The sequence below is a fragment of the Triturus cristatus genome, chromosome 1_2 (assembly GCF_964204655.1).
Source record: "Triturus cristatus chromosome 1_2, aTriCri1.1, whole genome shotgun sequence".
Taxonomy (NCBI): Eukaryota; Metazoa; Chordata; class Amphibia; order Caudata; family Salamandridae; genus Triturus; species Triturus cristatus.
Window position 1 is genome coordinate 326,603,565 of NC_140580.1, and position 15,465 is coordinate 326,619,029.

Here is a 15,465-nt window from a genome sequence, read left to right on the forward strand (position 1 = left end):
TCACGAATCATATTCATACGCTTTTTAGTTTGCACTTCCACAAGTGCTCCTTAAAACACGAAATAAAACACCAACAGCTCTTTGCTGACGTCTGGCGCGAGCAGCAGGCCGACTCAGCTTTTCATTTATCTGAGGTCGATAAGCGGCCGCCTTTAATGAGTAATAGATGAACGAGAGTTATTTCTTGCGCTCAAAGCTACAGGATCTGAAGCGCTAGGTACACACAAAAAAATATTCTCTGTTTCATAATCATATAAACACCGAGAATATATATATTTTTAAATAGAATAAAATACATTGGTAGGAGACATAGTAGTTATTAGGACGTCATACTTTCCGAAGCATTCGGGGGCACCAATCGCTGTACTGCTAATGAAACAGGGGCGAAGGGGGTGTCCGAGAGGGGCGCCGGACACCCCCGGGCCATACGTGAAAGTGCATCATTGGCGGATGAAGTGCGAAGCTGCCCGGAGCTGAACACTGACTGCTCGCATCCTCCGGCGTTTATCTTATCTGCTAGTTTCCTTTCCTCAGTAGTTTTAATCCCGAGCACCCCCCCCCCCCCCCCCGGCCCCGCACTGGAGTGACAGGGCAGGCAGGCACCTCCTGCAAGGCCCCCTCCCTGGACGAATCACAGAGTGTTCGCTTCTATTGCCTTTGTCTGACAAGTCATCCATCTCCCGGGCCGCGGAGGGGAGGGGGGCTGCTTGTGGAGGGGGGGTCGGCCGCTTTTAGAGAGACACACGCGGGCAGAGGAGGCTCCACTCTCTTGCCAAGCCTCCTGGCAGACACATCCCACCACCAGCGGCACCTCCCAGTGACACAGGCTGCTGCCGCCGCCGCTGCCTGCATCCATCCCTGCGCCTGCTCGCCGCACTCTGCGCACTCTGGGAGGGAGTCCAGCACCGCCGCACACTCCCTGACGCCACCCCCGGCTCTGCCTCACCCCACCGCCCGGAAACAGCTGCTGCGCTGACAGGGGCACCGAGGTGAGGTGGACAGCGGCCGCGGCGCACCTGACTCTGGTGCCAACCATGCCGGGGCTCCAGGTCTGACCAGTGACCCCCGTGAGGTGCAGCGATGACCAGAGGGGCCACCTGCTGCCCAGCCAGAAGCCCCCCGCCCTGCTGAACGGACAGAGAGGACCCTGCGCATCTCCAAGGACCCCTGGCTCCCACCCAGGACCACAGGACCCGCTGCTCAAGGCAAAGGACCCGGACTCCTCTCCAGGAACCCTGCTCACGTCACAGGGCGCCCTGCGCACCTCCCAGGACCCCGGGCTCGACCCCTGTTTCCGGGACCCCGAGTCTGTCACCCGGATCCCTGCTCTCCGCACAGGACCCCGCGACTCTCTGCACAGGAATCCAGCGCCGACAGCCAGCTCTCCGCGCAACTCAAGCCTCTTTGTGGAAAGTTCATCCTCCGGCTCCCGGGACAGGGCAGAGGGAGGCGCCGCTGCCCGCGGGAGCCCCTCTTTTCCGGACTCTTGACGTTCTCTCCCGGAGCCGACACGGCGACTACAGCCGAGTACGTCCCCTTCCTCTGCTTCCCCATGGACATGCACTGCAAGGCGGACCCCTTCTCGGCCATGCACCGTGAGTACCGCCAGAACCCGGCTTCAGTGCGCTCTCTCTGCGCCCCCCCAACTTTGCGTCATTCCACCCCCTTCCTACATTCTCATTTTTCTTTCCCCCTGTCTTTTTAATCTCACAATTCCTTCTACTTGCTTGCGTTTTTATTGTCTCCCCATCTATTCGGTCTCAACATCCGTATGCGCGCCCCGTCAAGCTCCTCAGACTTTTATTAGTATCTCGTCATATTTCCCCATTATCTTCACTTTTATGTCCTCATCTTTCTTTGTTTCCTCCATGTCCTCGAATTTTTTATTTTGAACCATGTCTCGAGTGTTTTTTTTTCTCGTCTTCTCTGTATGTGTTAAATTTTCTTTCGCCCGGTTCCACCCTCTCCTGTTTTTCCCTCACCCGCTCTTCCCTCATTAAGTACACTACGTTTATATTCCTTCATCATTTGATTTTGTTAACACCCACATTTCCAGTTTCTTTATTTTTCTGCTATTTCTTTTGTTGCCTTTCAATTCTGTCGACCCCTTACTATTATTTTCCCTTACTTTTATTCTCCCCTCGCCTTTGCTTTCCTCTTTCGCATTGTATTCTTTCGTCATCACTTTAGTACGCTGTCATCTCATTGTTTTTATCTCCACACAATTGTTCTCCCTCATTCTTATTGTTTTATCTCCTTCTCTTGACTCCTTCACGTTTTTATTCTTTACCATTTTATTCTCGAGCTTTATTGCGTCCTTTCCTTGCCTGTTATCACTCGATTTGTTTAACCTTTCCTTGTCACTTTACTCGCTTCATTTTTTATTATTTCCTCAATATTTCCTTTCATCTTACTGTTTATTATTTCCAATTTCATTGCTTTCCTCCTTTGCATTATTTCCCCTTATTATGTTCTCGCCTTATCTTCACCATTAAACTTGCCTAGCCCTTTGTCTTTCTCTCCGCACATTTTCACCTACTTCTCTTCGGTGCTTTACTTTCACTGTTGTTTACTCCCATTCTCCCCTTTTTAAACTCCTCTACTTTTCTTCCTCGTTTCATATTCCCTCACTGTTTCGTCGACGTTTCTCCTTTCATACCTTTCATGCATTCCTTCGGGTCACGGGCCAAGCACCCTCTTGACACGGAGTGCGGCCCCAAGTAACCCCAGTCCGTGGCACCGCAGAAAGCAGTGGCCTTATAGGCGCTCAAACATTCATCTGTGGCCCGGGAGGTCTATCTCTTAACCAGTGCACCCCCTGGGTTACACACTGGGACTCACCCCTCTTAGGACCCTTCTGTAAACAACTGCACACTCTGAGGAGACACAATAGCACACACCTTCGAACAACACTATTCACTGGCCGTATACACACGTACATATATACATTTATATACACATGCGTATATACGCCTGTGTCTAAATAGATCAATGGATTTATATAGCTATATATGGACATTCTTCCAGATCCTTGTTTTATCGAAATTAATCACAGAATAAATAGGAACATGTCGGACTCTGTAGTCAAAGAGAAATAATGTAACATTATATATATATATATATATATATATATATATATATATATATATATATATATATATATATATATATATACACACACACACACACATATGTGTAAATATATATATTCCCTGGCATTGAGGAGCTCATGCAATATATATATATATATAAATATATATATATATATATATATATATATATATATATATATATATATATATATATATATATATATATATACTCTCTTAAGACTTTTTTGTTTGAGAGCCTCGGATATTATTCAGCGTGTGAATAAAAGGGTAGTGAAAAAAGGCGTAAACATCAAGTCACTCACACCGGTGGATTAATAATTTATTGCCCCGTGTAAACTTCGCTGGCGGTGCACGTACACCTGCTGAAACCGAACGCAACCTCTATAAAAGCACATCTTGTAGCAACGCGGCGGCGTGGTTTCACTGATAATGTGTACTCGTATTTCATAAAAAAGCAAATACCCGTTTCTAAACTGAGAACCGCGCGGATACGTGTTCACCCAGGCCTCCTATAATTTAAAACCGTGCTCTTACCAGTGGTGGGAAACCCGCAGCCCCTACAGGGTCTATTTTAATAGTGGATACGTAAAGAAAGGAGACGGTTCTGAGCCAGGACAGAGTCAAAATGACAATATTTACTATTTAATGTCAAACTGCCACCTCATGTGACATTAGTGCGAACGTCTCCTCAGTGCTGTACAGGGGTGTAATACCTGCAGTACTGTCCCAGTAGAGCCCCCCCCCCCCCCCAAAGTAATAACATCCGGCTAATTTTTGGAAACGAGTGAAACCGTTTGCTCAAAAGCTCCTCGCGTGGAACCGTGCCTCGACTTTGGCGCCGACTCTCCGGCCGCCTGAAGTCCGCGGACGGGCCTGTGTTCCAGGCAGAAGAAGCCCCTCACGCACAGCACGCACCAGACACGCACAGCACACACATACAGACGCGCACCAGGCACACACACAGACACGCACCAGGGTCACACACCGACGCGCACAAGGCACGCACACAGCACACACACAGAGGCGCACCAGACACACACACAGACGCGGACCAGGCACGCACAGCCCCAATGTGCCCTGAAAGTCGCGCAAGCGGACAAGGACAGAAAGGGGGGCAATGCACGGGGACGAGGCGGGCACAAACATGAAAGAGAAGCCACCGGGCCACACACTTTTAATTATTAATTTTTTAATCTTTGCCGCATCTGTTGCCTTTTAATAATATGTAATGTGAGTTATCAAAGGTGCCCCTGCATTATTTAGCACTCGAGCGCTGGGAAAATTGCTGGCCGGTAACTTTATATCTGACATGTGCATGGGCTGCTTGTACACACGCGCAGGCAAAACAGACTCTGCCCCCCCCCCGTTCCCCCCCTACACGGGGCGGGTTAAAATTATCACCTGTATTACCTGCTGGTGGGTACGGGGATAATATCCCTCCCACAACCTTTCCCCATGTAACTTGGTCACTACCTGCCCACTCTTAGCTCCGCGGGGTTGAGAGAGTGCACCGTCTCCACCCTACTGCTTTTTAGTGACCCCACACCGTGATAGTGCAGGGGGTAAGAACCTGCAAACTGTGAATGCACGTAAAGGAACACACCCCAAAAACGAGCAGAAACCTGCCCCTTACGCACGTAGTGTGACGTGGAAGCGGGGAGACCCCGACGCCAGCCATGCAGCGGGGGCGCTGTGGTGTGTGTGTGTGTGGGAGGGGGGGGGGGGGGTACAAACTGCCTGCCTACACACGCAGCCTGCTTTTGCAACCTGGCCTGCCCAAACAGCAATGTCTAAGCTCATGTGTGCCCCCCCTGCCTTCAGTGCACACACGCACCCAATAACAGCCGCGGAAGAGGAAGCCCTCCGAGTCCGGGGAGGGCAGAGCACGGCTGCCCCGCGAGAGGCCCGAGGACGCACGTGGGTTCGGTGTTTTAGGCTCTGCCAGGGAGGGGGTTGCATCTGCGGGGAGAGATTTCGGATCGATGCGAGGGCGATGCGAGTTTCCTCGAGTCCAGAGCCAATAAGTCAGTGTCAGGGGAGAGGGGAGAGAGGTGCGGGCAGGTCCACTCTCAGCACACAAGGCAAAGATCTCTATCCGGCAGGCCTGCAGGAGGGGACCCCAGTGACACACACATAGACAGGATAGATAGATAGATAGATAGATAGATAGATAGATAGATAGATAGATAGATAGATAGATAGATAGATAGATAGATAGATAGATAGATAGATAGATAGATAGATAGATAGATAGATCATTTTTTCCAGCATAGTGACTCACAATCCCTGAGGACCTAGCTTCACAAACAGTGGATTTACGTGAGCATCCATGCTTGTGCGGGGGTATAATTATGGGTACGGTGACCACATACATCAATGTATATGCAATTCTAATTGTATAGTATGTTCTAAAGATTATTTATGGAAGCACTCACCACAGTTCTGTGTGAGGTTATATGCTATACTCTTACACGCACACATGTACACGCACACACATATATATGTATATAAGTGTCATCTATATTTCTTTATTCAATCGTATGTTTGTCTGAATTTTTCAGATCTGCGTAGGGAGACATATAGAGCTCGCTAATATAGACTGGAATAATGAACCAGTGATCTCTGCAGGCTTTTCTTTATATACATTTTACTACAGAGACTTCAGTCTTTGGGGGGGGGGGGGTGCGCGTGCACGTGTTTGCTCACATCAGTGCGCCTATGCACATCATATAGCGTCAATGTAAACAGAGGCGCCTTCCTCTCTCCAGCTGAAAACCCACAGGCGCACACATAACATACATTGTGTTCAGAGAGACCGCTATACGTTTATGGTATGGGCGTGCACATCACACAGTGCACAGGCCCGCGCTCCCACTGGCACAGGGGGTCACATTGATAATGTGCGCCCAAGAGACCGCAGTTAAAAGAAACCCAATGAAAGTGAAAAATAAAAAGACACATCTTTTTGTTGGAACCAGCAAAAGCGGCGAGACCGGGCAGGTGTCCCCTGTAAATAAGCGCTGCTCGTGGGTTAGAAGAGTGAGCGGTCATCGAAGCGCTACGTTTCTCGGTCCTTGGCACAGTCGGAAACACCCAGGCACACTCTGTGAGGGGGACGCACACTTTCTAACTCAGGAGCACTGGCTTCTGGTTTTCCCTCATTTCACACTGTATTTATAATCCATACATCTTTCAATTTATTTATTTCTTTCTTTCTTTCTTTCTTTCTTTCTTTCTTTCTTTCTTTCTTTCTTTCTTTCTTTCTTTCTTTCTTTCTTTCTTTCTTTCTTCCCCTCCCTCCTTTCTCTTTCCTTTGTCCACGCTGCCCGTCCACGCGAGTCCACGCGCGTCCCTCGCGCCGGCGTCCTCCCCGCATTTGCTAAAGCGCCTGGCGCTTTCCGTCTTCGACTAAACACCCCTTCCCTCGGTGTCTCGGCCGCTCCCTCCCCTTCCCTCTCCCCAGCAGGCCACGGGGGAGTGAACCAGCTCGGAGGGGTGTTCGTGAACGGGAGGCCCCTCCCGGACGTGGTGCGGCAGAGGATAGTGGAGCTGGCGCACCAGGGGGTGCGGCCCTGTGACATCTCCCGGCAGCTGAGGGTCAGCCACGGTTGTGTCAGCAAGATCCTGGGCAGGTAAGGACCATCGGGGGCGGGGCGCGGGGAGGGGCCCTTCAAAAGCATCCATCCCGGATCATAAGATATTGGCATTCCCATGCAATAACCTTGTACCCGTCCGCCATGCCTATACACCAGCAAAGGCTGCGTTTGGAATATTTCATGATTAAAAAAAAAATAATAATAATACGTATTGCTATGGAGGACACATTTGGAGATGTTTTCTATTTACAAAGTGTCCTCTGCAGCTAAGACATGGATAAAACCGAAAAAAAATGCAATGTATTTTCATATCTGATATTTTGGGAGGAGGGCACTTGGTGGCTTGCTTTTTAGTACAGCTGTGATTTGGACTGCCAAGTTCTTTCAAGACAATTGCGATTAAGAAAATGAAGAACAAATTAATGAAATTCATGAAGCCAAATACACCACATCCTTCAAGTGCACACACTTGTTCTGCCTCCTGGAATCTCCAAGGACTGCTGAATAACCATTTAATATTTCAGCTAATGGAGGGGGCAGTGGGAAGTATTTTCATATATTGTCCGAAATTACATTTTCACCCCCTTAGTCACAGCTAAATATCAAAAGTAACAGAGTCACAATCTCATGTATTTAGAAATGTTAAAAACAAAAAAAACCACCAAAAAAAAACTGGCCATAATAAAGTGTTGCACTAAAAGTGGCGATAGGCATTGTTGTGCGACCCTTTTGTGCCTCGAAACGTTGTATGATAGGCGCTTGGGCACCTCTGTAGGATGGAAAAGAGACTGTGTGTCTAGGGTCCTCATTTAAATGTTACATGTAACCCCTGATGTGCGCTTGAGAAGCTTTACGGCGTGTTATGTCAAGGGTCATTTGTATAGCGCCTGCGCCGCCTCAATGCGCTGCTGTACAAAAATCAGTTCAAAGGAAGGGGGGGGGGGGGCAGGCATGCTTCCCACTGAGGGTGGCAGTTTACCCTGGATACTATAAACAAAGAGGGCGTTCGATTGATACACTGCTCCAGCACGAATCATCGAATTTTTTTCAGCGCCATTAAATGCCATTTTCCAGCACTAATCAGGAAACCACACTAGAGGGTGAAGTAGTTCCTCACGAAGGGTATATTTAAATGTATGTGGCTGGAGAAAAAAATGTAAATAATAAAGAGTTTGATCTTTTGAGTCAAATTATGCAAGCACATAGGTACAGGACAGTTTCCTCTGCCCCTGGCCCCTTTTCCTAGTGTCTCCTTTTTTCTCTCTCACTCATTTGGCGCTGCCTAGGCATTTGATTTTGGTGGAACCCGCATTTCCCAAAAATAATCAGCATTTGTTTTTTAAATACATATGATAAGTAAGGGTCGTATGTATTCTCCTGTCCTTGAATTATTAATAATGACCTGGCGATAATAAAGTGTCACAATCAAAGTGGCGAAAAGCATTATTGTGGGACCCTTTGTGCCTCGAAACGTTACACGATAGGCGCTTGAATACCTAGGATTACTTCGCAAAACAAAAACAAAGAAAAAGAGTTGGTAAAGGGCTTATATTTAAAAACACGTTATCAATTGTGTTCTGATATAATACAGGGAGCGATTTGATAAAGCACAACGTGGCTTGGTGTAATTAATAGAATATCAATTATAGATTCATTTCACAATTGGAACACGCGTATATTATTGAAATAAGCCCAGTCGCAATGCACTTGTTATATGTCTATGTACTGACATCGTTTCCTTGTACTAATTCCGGAGCTAATTTTATTGCATAAGCTGAAAATAGTATAGTGTGCATTGCATACGTGTTACTTCAATGACACGGTCAAACAAAATGTGTACTTGCTATAATGCTTTCTATAACAGCCCTCACCTTTACCCCTTCCATTCAACTGAGAAAAGTCTCTTCCGCGTTTTCCACAGGAAATGACGCACCTCCCTACCTTCAAATGATCTCTACAAACAATTGCCGCCCTCTTCTACTAAATCACTCCCAGTTTTATGCAAGTTAAATGTTCAGTATATAAGAAAACTCATTGTCTGTGGTTATTAAAAAGAAAAGCGCACTAACACCCATTAGATGGGCGGAGAAGCACTATATAAAATAAATAGATAAATCATAATAATGATGATTATACCTTTTTGGGAATGTGGTATTCGAGGGGTGCAGTGGCCACCACATATGAATTGTTGACATGCGTTACTCTGCGAGTAGTATGTTTTGGTGCCTGGAGGGCTTTTCTTTAGATGAGGAGCTATAAAAGTGTTTCTAAGAAAGGCTAGGATTTTTTTTGTCCAGTTGAACAGTGTTCTAACAACTAATCGCCGTAAAAAACAAGATTTGCAAGTGCCAGGGGCTCCACAGATCACGAATCCACGCATCGGCTCTTCATTAATCATTCATTCATTTCTCCTATTTGGCCTGACAGGTACTACGAGACGGGCAGCATCAAGCCCGGGGTGATTGGGGGCTCCAAGCCCAAAGTGGCCACCCCCAAAGTGGTGGACAAGATCGCCGAGTACAAGAGGCAGAACCCCACCATGTTCGCCTGGGAGATCCGTGACCGGCTGCTGGCAGAGGGCATCTGCGACAACGACACGGTGCCCAGCGTGTCCTCCATCAACAGGTAACGCCGCGCCCGGGCCAGCCTCGCCCATCCGCCTCTTCTGTCACAGCGTCGCCCCCTGGCATCCCGTGTGGTTGCCGACCCTGCTGTTTGTAGCTGAAACACCCCATTGTTCCACAAGACATGATAGATAGATAGATAGATAGATAGATAGATAGATAGATAGATAGATAGATAGATAGATAGATAGATAGATAGATAGATAGATAGATACCTGTACAAAATCTATGCTGGAACGCTGTTCGTCTGCATCCATTGTGGCAGTGTAGCTGAGAAAAACTAGAGTTTTTGAGAGATTTTTAATTATGATTCATAGCCGGGATACATATCTTTATTTGTACACATGGCATATTTTGGTTAAGTGTCATGCAGTTCTTTCTACCTATAGGATATATAGATTGGCAGAGGGAACCCCTGATTGGTTTAAAAGGTGCCTTTTGTGACTTGTGCTTTGTGCAGGGACGTGGGCCATCGGTAAAGGTTTCTTGCATGTACATTTGCATAGAAATAAGACGTTTAATAGCTGAGTTATTGCGCGTTACGCTGGTTAGTGCCTGGTGCATATATCACGCCGTGGCAGCGCCCTCTGGCACGTGTTGTCCCACTGTCTTCCAGCGGTGCCTTATACATACATGCTCACATGGGCAGGTCATGTCCGGTCAAAAAGTGTCACTTTTGTACTTTGGGATTCATTTGGAGAGCTAGAAATCAGATTCCGAAATCATTTTTATTTTAAAATGAAAATTGTCTATATTCACAGGCAAGTCGTTTTTTTATTTATTTATTTGAAAGGTACGAGTTAATGGATACAAACGCAGAGGGCTACACATAAAACATACAAGACTTCGAAATTATCCTTGATTTTGAAGATGGAAAAGTTCAACTTTCCCCGTTCCTTTGTTCCACGCGCATTACAAGTGCACCTCTGCTCTGCCGCATTCCCGGCAGCGGAATAACAAACAGTGTGTCCCAAAATTGAGGCATTTGGAACAAACTGCTCTTAAATTGTTTTTCCTCCACAAAGAAGTTTCAGTTCCTGCCGGTTAGTCATAAGTAATTTTCTTTTTTTTTTTGTAAACCTGTACAGTGACTAGTTAAATATTTACAGCTTGTGAAGGAAAGTGAGACGCAGCAGCTTTGAGTTCGGCCCAGCGCCCCGACGTCCGGCATCTATGTGGAAACAAACAATGGCAGGCGCACAGCATGCGACTAAAAGAGGAACAGGCATAACACCAACACGAATAACACAAGACACACAGAGACACTCACTGACGAAAACATCCTCTCTCGCCCCCGCACCACATACACACAATATGAAGGGAAAGAATCTATCTGTCTGTCTGTCTGTCTGTCTGTCTGTCTGTCTGTCTGTCTGTCTATCTATCTATCTATCTATCTATCTATGTAATCTATCTATCTATCTATCTATCTATCTATCTATCTATCTATCTATCTATCTATCTATCTATCTATCTATCTATCTATCTATCTATCTATCTATCTATCTATCTATCTATCTATCTATCTATCTATCTATCTATCTATCTATCTATCTATCTATCTATCTATCTATCCACCTTCATTGTATACTATTGTAAACTCTTAAGGCGTCCCTATAAATAAAACCCTTTTCCTCACCGAGCAGCGTTTGTGCCACTTAAGGCTTCCTTATAAGTGAATTCCCTTCTCCACCTGGCTGCCGGTGTGCCACGAAGGCGCGCGTGGCCGGTGGAGGCGCTGGCCGTGCGCGCGCACGCTCTCCATGTCTGAGCGGCCATGGCCTGCTCCCAAGCCGCGCTGGAAGCAGCAGGTGCAATTATCTGCCCGAATGTACCTTGGCCGCCGTGCGTCCCCCAGACGTGGCGCGCTGTGTAATACTGCAGCCACCGCAGGAAATCACCCCAGTGTGTGTCGTCGCCGTGAAACAGCTTATTAAGTTATGAGTAGGGCAACATAACACTGATGGGCTAATTATACACCTGCCCCAGAGCCAGCGCAGGTGCCTCGGCGAGGCGCTCGTACGTTCAGGAAGCGGGCCTCTAGGCGCTTGGAGGAGGAAGGCCAGCAGAGGAGAGCGCGCTGAGGAGATGGGCCTTGGCAGGCAGCGCGTGAGGGCTAAGGGCACTCGACCATACATACCAGTAGGCCAGATTCAGACAGGAGATTCCCGATTTTAAGGCAAAAATGGCTTTATTTTGGCTGTATCCCACCTAAAATTGCCTCTCCTTCAATAGAAGTCAATAGAGGAAATACATATTCCCGCTTATGTTTTTTTTAAATCTCCCACTTTTCCCTTTTAAATGTTGGCATATATGGGGGACCCTCTGAGGAAAAATGTCCGTCATCCACGGGGGAGGGAAGATTGGGGGGTTGGGAGAGGGTCCTCCTGGGGGCAGAGGCAACCATCTCTGAGAGCTGGCAGTCATACATGGTCACACCATCACTTTCCCCAAAAAACACCTAAAACATTGGCACGTAGCTTTTTCATATGAAAGAGTTAGCATGTTTGCAAACATGATAAATAAAAATAAAACCTCTGGTGAAAAATTAAACACTTTAAAAACCTGTTAGATATTTGTGGCAAACAGATGTTAGAAACAGTTCAATACAAGTCAGTTAAAAAAAGGCTGCCGTAGCTCGGAATGTGTCCAAAAATGCAGAAAGATTCTAGATTTTCTCTATCTGAGAGAGAGTAAAAATCAACATATTGTCTCTGCTTGTCATTGTAAGCTATTAAAATAGAGCAGAAGAAAGAAAAGCAACATTTTGTTTTTGTTGCTTTAAACAGCTGCTACAATTATGCTGCGTGACCTGACTGTCAGTCACCTCCGCTGCTGGCTGTGGCAGCAAGCATTGTGACATCAGAACTTGACTGTAATAACTTATAATAATCAAGTTCTGACATCTTTTCTCTGTAATGAGCGACTTGGTGCGCCACAAGTTGCTGACAAAAAAAAAAGTCAGAGTCTGACGTTTAGAAAGGATTTACAGAAGTCCATGTATTACGTATACTATCTCTGCAACAGGCACCGAATCTACCGCATAAACTGTTCTCAGCGCACAAACTCAAACCACTAGAGTTTCATCATCATTTCTGTGCAGATTTCTGCTGTGGCGCCTAAAACACACAGGGATTTACTTTGAAGCACTTCATCGTGCATCCAAACCACAAAGAAAGCTGCAGCCAACGTTCCAAATTAACTGGCAACAGAAGTGAGGGAATTTAGCAATAAGGCATTACGCATCTTTTTAAAATGGACCTGCAGTAATTAGTATCATTTAGCAGCAGGTGTGCCCCAGCCAAGCTCTTCACAGGGAGCCATAAGGGGGGCTGAGTATAGGAATTCATTGATATTCAATTAAGGGCATTATTCTACTTTGATTAACCCGCGGCATCCATTAGAATGTGCGGTTTTGTTGTTATTTAGCCTTTTAGTGGTAGGTGTGCTTTTTACAAGGTTGAAAGGTTAATAGTTGATTATGATTCTAAAAGAAGTTTGCATTATCTATCTATCTATCTATCTATCTATCTATCTATCTATCTATCTATCTATCTATCTATCTATCTATCTATCTATCTATCTATCTATCTATCTATCTATCTATCTATCTATCTATCTATCTATCTATCTATCTATCCATCCATCCACCCATTCATCCATCCATCCATCCATCTAGCTACTTACCTACCTACCAACTATCCATCCATCCATCCATCCATCCATCCATCCATCCATCCATCCATCCATCCATCCATCCATCCATCTATCCTATCTGTCTATCTATTTAGGGATCAGTATTCTTATATTGGACAGTGGTCAGGGCATATAAAAGGGAAGACTCAACAAATGTGATAAGTTGTGAGTATATAAGTAAAGGGAGGTACCATGACCCAGAAGAGAGAGAGAGGGCATGGAGCTGGCTGTACAAGTTCTCACCTATGAACACTGAAAATAAAGGCCACTATTTGAGCAATGAGGTATGGATGTCCTGGAAATGAAAATGTGTTTTAATGGGAGAGATGTATTCAGTGCAGAATGCTTCTCAAATGTTTTTTTAAAACCATTCTGTGATTTCTTGTTCCCCGACTGTCTCTGTTATTTTGGAGACAAATCACGTTTTACATTACCTTTTGCTTTCAATCCTTATTCCACTGATTCCTGTGTTTTGTCAAACTCTTTTGGCTAAAAGAATTGTCCCTATCATATATTTTTAGTAAACCTTCCTTTAAAAATTCATTAGAGTTGATTTATTCACAGTGCACGCACTACCTTACGCTGCACAAAGTCAGGGCGCTGAAAACATTTGCAGTGTATTACAGATGAAAATAAACCAATTAAATAATAAAAATAATTAGTCACACCAACACAGTGTAACATTTAAATACAATGCAGATCACTCAAGGGGAAGTGGTATAACCCACCCTGGTATTGAAGGGAGGACGTTATTAAAGCACACACTGCTTTTCAAAAGGATGCTACTGGTTGGATTTTCTGGTTAATGTTCTTGAAAGTAAATTTACTTTGAAACAGTTGTGCGAAAAATAAGCAAAACGTACAAATACTTTCTATTTATTACATTAAAAATAATATGTGAACACTTACATATATTCTTCAATCTTATATGTACCTTATGTGTAATTAAATACATAATTGAACGTTTATATTTTCGTGATGAGTATATAGACTTGGGAAGTGGATGGTATCCGTGAAGTAATCCACAAAATTAAACATAAACGACATTCTGGGAGGTGATCTGATTACGTTCATTATGCGTATAAAGAATTCCTTTTTCAATCACAAATATTGTCAATTGTTAAAAGCCAGTCTCGCTTTTACCTAAAGAGACGCAAATGTGAAAGTTGACCCACCATGTGTGTAATATGATCGGATGTTTTAGGCGTACAAAAATCCGGTTGACTTTTTGATGCCAAGATAATGCAAACTTTTTTTTAAGCGATTGTTGATCCTTCAAAATTCCTAGTTTATCGAATGCCCACCCTAAGTAATTCAAACTTTTGCAGCATGGCGGCCTTCCCTTCCGTAGAATCATGCTCCCCGGACACTTTCTTTAGGTGTCTGGTGAATTGCATAGCTTCAATGCCAATGGGCTTCTCCTAGCGATTTAAGCCTATGTCACGTCATAGTGGAACCGCAGCTTCTGTTGATGTGGACTGGTGGCAACTGTGGACAACTGGGTTGATCTTATTATATCCAATTATTGGGGTTTGGAACCCTGGATTGGCAGTCAAAGCCAGTGTATAATGTAGTATGGATGTGGTGCAAAAGCATCAATGAATCATTGAAATGACTCTAGGGGTTGAACCTTAAAAAAAATCTGACATTGTTACAGACAGCAAGAGCAATCGGTAAGAGATTACCAACTCTAAAAATGAATCTGATACAGCACATACATTCCTAATCCCTGGTCACCACTGCAATATCTATGTATTTGTCTTGTTTTTTTTAAATTGTTTTTTAGTACAGCGTTTAGAGAAAGATATAGGGCTTCCTTAGATTAAGGTAGATAAGACATAGGACTCCAGTGAGAGCGCGGTTTACAGAAATAGAGAACAGAACAATTTCTAAGGATTTTTTTGTTAATTTTATTGTCTATGATTTTCCTATTTCTGACGAGGAATTAGATTTCCACAGTGCATTTTCACAGTTAACTTTATATCAGATTAAAGAGAAAATCCTGCAGTGTCACTATCACATCTGCTCACAACCACTTGATCATTCGCATTAAGTGTTGAACTGACAACAACAGATGTAAGATTGCATTTTTGGAGTCCAATTCAGCCTTTCTGCTCTGTTTATGCATTGACGCATTTCTCAAGGATCCACCTGTCCATACATTTCTGGGTGAATATACATGGCTGTGTTCCCTTTTTACTAAACTGGTCATTGAGTCTGTCGGAGGGAGCTTCCGCGGCCGGGTTCCCTTCAGTTGCACACTTGCAGAATCCCCTGAATTTTAAGAGTAAATGTTTGCTCTGTTTGGTGCCAGGGGTGTAGTGGGCACGTTTTACCAGCATAGATGGGGGTGGCACGTCTTGGCCTAGGCCTGGGCCCCTGCTCTATGATATGTGGCAAATGTGTAAAGAGATCATGAGATAACTCTACGTCACT

At 45.1% G+C, this 15,465-nt stretch overlaps 1 protein-coding gene across 8 annotated transcripts in view; it reads left to right on the forward strand.

The window, feature by feature from the left end:
* The first annotated feature begins 779 nt into the window (after positions 1 to 779).
* PAX2 (paired box 2) overlaps positions 780 to 15,465 on the forward strand; it is a 133,383-nt gene continuing 118,697 nt past the window's right edge. For 7 of the 8 annotated variants that reach the window (XM_085603893.1, XM_085603896.1, XM_085603898.1 and 4 more), the window contains exons 1-3: positions 780 to 1,595; positions 6,577 to 6,745; positions 9,137 to 9,334. In XM_085603893.1, the coding sequence (XP_085460019.1) occupies positions 1,553 to 1,595; positions 6,577 to 6,745; positions 9,137 to 9,334 (410 nt within the window). In that variant the 5' untranslated portion in view covers positions 780 to 1,552. The remainder of the gene's footprint in view (positions 1,596 to 6,576; positions 6,746 to 9,136; positions 9,335 to 15,465) is intronic. The other variant, XM_085603902.1, reaches the window with a different exon arrangement.